This window comes from Chanodichthys erythropterus, chromosome 17, assembly GCF_024489055.1.
Source record: "Chanodichthys erythropterus isolate Z2021 chromosome 17, ASM2448905v1, whole genome shotgun sequence".
NCBI lineage: Eukaryota > Metazoa > Chordata > Actinopteri > Cypriniformes > Xenocyprididae > Chanodichthys > Chanodichthys erythropterus.
Genome location: NC_090237.1, coordinates 23,353,977 through 23,356,347, shown reverse-complemented (window position 1 = coordinate 23,356,347; position 2,371 = coordinate 23,353,977). Strand labels below are relative to the sequence as shown.

The 2,371-nt window shown below is 33.6% G+C and overlaps 1 protein-coding gene across 1 annotated transcript; it reads left to right on the top strand.

Annotated features, from left to right (window-relative positions):
• The first annotated feature begins 1,046 nt into the window (after positions 1 to 1,046).
• On the top strand, positions 1,047 to 2,000 carry LOC137005003 (olfactory receptor 1M1-like). The gene has a single exon (XM_067365745.1). It carries the CDS (start codon positions 1,047 to 1,049, stop codon positions 1,998 to 2,000), a length of 954 nt encoding a protein of 317 aa, XP_067221846.1.
• The last annotated feature ends 371 nt before the right edge of the window (positions 2,001 to 2,371 follow it).

Sequence of the window (2,371 nt, the reverse complement as noted above, 5' to 3'; positions counted from 1 at the left end):
GGCAGCGATTCAACATTTTAATGAGTGAGCTACTTAAATCGTTCATTCAAGCAAATTCGTTCAAAATCTGATTAATTAAGGAAGAAAACAAACACAGATGTGAATACTTTTGTCATTGATAAGATACTATCGAAAAATGAAGTAACAAAACAGATGGCTGTTTTAGTAACTGGTTACAGTTGCACTGAAATTTATGGCTAAATCGCAATGGATTAGCTAGTTAAAATATATGTGGAGTGTACTTAGCTATACTCCTTCTCAGTACATTTTTCTTTATTCTTTTTAATGTCCCTCTTTGAACAGAAGTTTAATATAGTCGGCTGGGCAACGGTTCTTTTCATTTTTTTGGTGGTACCCGTGCTCTCCATTCAAAAAGTACAGCACCACTCGCGTTGTTTTGGCGACGCGCATTGGTTGGGCGTTACCAATCGGTTCAATGGAAGGGGGTATTTTTTGACTAATTTATTATGAAAAACTCATATTCGATTAGAAACAAAATTATTGTTACAAAATAAATGAATTATACATATGTTAGTATAGATCTACTGTGATTTTCATGTTGAAATATTGGGGGGGTTGTAACTGATAGATTTGAATATTGGGGGGGTTACCTCCCCAGTGAAAAAAATGTCTATCAAAACTAAATCTGTGGCAAGAACATTTACTTCAACATACAATTATTACATCATTGTGTTGTCTGAAAGCTCTCAAGAGATGAATCCGTAGATATATTTGGATTCAATGACGCAGATGTCCAATGATCTTTGTGACATGAGAGAATAAGGAAAAGCATTTATAAAGGACTCATTTAATTCAAAGCAGATCACAAGTTGTCATTGTTTGCTCTGACTCTAAAACTTTTAGATTATTTAGACAGGTTTGTGATTTAAATATTATGCAGCAAGTTTACATAAAGATATATTTTCAACATTTGAAAATAAATGTTAAAAGTGTGAGATGACAGTTTAGTAAAGTCCATATTTTGGTTATTTCTTCATTGTAATTTATATTTTCAGCCTGTGCAAATCAACAAACGCAAAGCTGCTATGTTTTTATCCCAGAATATCTCGATTGTTCATCCAGAACACTTTTTCATCACTGGGCTTACAGGTACACCGTACAGCACTTATTACTATATATTCTTATTTATCATATATTTTATTTCTATAATTGGGAACACGATAGTCATTCTCATTATAGCTCTTCACCGGAGCCTGCACAGTCCAATGTACATTGGTGTGTTTAACTTGGCCTTGGCGGATATTGGTGAAACTAATGCACTGATTCCTACCATGATCAAGATTTTTTTTTTTGATTCACAGTACATCTCATACAATGATTGTTTGGCAAACATGTTTTTTGTGAACTTCTTTATTACTGTGCAGACTTACACTCTTGTTGTTCTGGCATTTGATCGTTTCGTTGCAATCTGTTTGCCACTAAGATATAATGCCATAATGAATAATAAGTTCATGACTATAGTGTTTTCAGTAATATGGGCATTTAACACCTTTCTTGTAACACTGTCAACATCTTTGATGACCAGACTTTCATTCTGTAATTCCATCGTGGTAGAGAGTTGGTATTGTGACTATGGAACATTGTTGAGGCTACCATGCAATGACAATAGCATTAATAAGTTTATAGCTGTCCTCATTACCGCTTTTTTCCTTGTAGCACCGCCATTCATAATAGTCCTGTCATATCTGGGCATTTTTATTGCTTTATGTAAAATTACATCTTGGGGAGGACGTTTTAAAGCACTGAAGACCTGTGTTTCTCACCTTTTGGTAGTTGGATCATTCTTTCTACCCATATTATGCATTTTGATTGCTGCACCTACAACTAATGCCAGGATCATCAGTGGATCTCTTTCAATTGCTCTTCCACCAATGCTAAATCCTATCATTTATGTTTTAAACACAGCTAAAATCAAAGACTTAATTCGAAAAGTGCTTAACAACAGATCTGCACCATTTAGAGGGAACGTTTCAAAATGACTGTAATGACTGTCTATGTTTTCTTCAATCATTGTGAATTAAATTACCTAAAATTATATTTATGTGTATTTCATAAATATTTTTAGACCAATTATGTGAAAAATAAAAGTGTACAAGCAGAAAATAAATTCTGTCTGTTGGACTGAGAGTGGACACATTAGATGTGTGTGTTGGTTAACATCAGTGAAATGTTATTTATTTGTGATTGAATCCATCTCAAGTGTATGTAAGTGTACTGTGTTCTTAGTTACTGACCGCAAGACAACAAATTGAAAAGGCGATATATTTTAGCAAGCAATTTGAATTATTTTATTTGAATATATTTCTGTCAGGAATAACAGGAATACCAAAGAGCAGGTTTGATAAAGATG

Coding starts and splice junctions, on each gene's coding strand:
- LOC137005003 (XM_067365745.1), top strand. CDS start 1,047: ATGTTTTTATCCCAGAATATCTCGATTGTTCATCCAGAACACTTTTTC.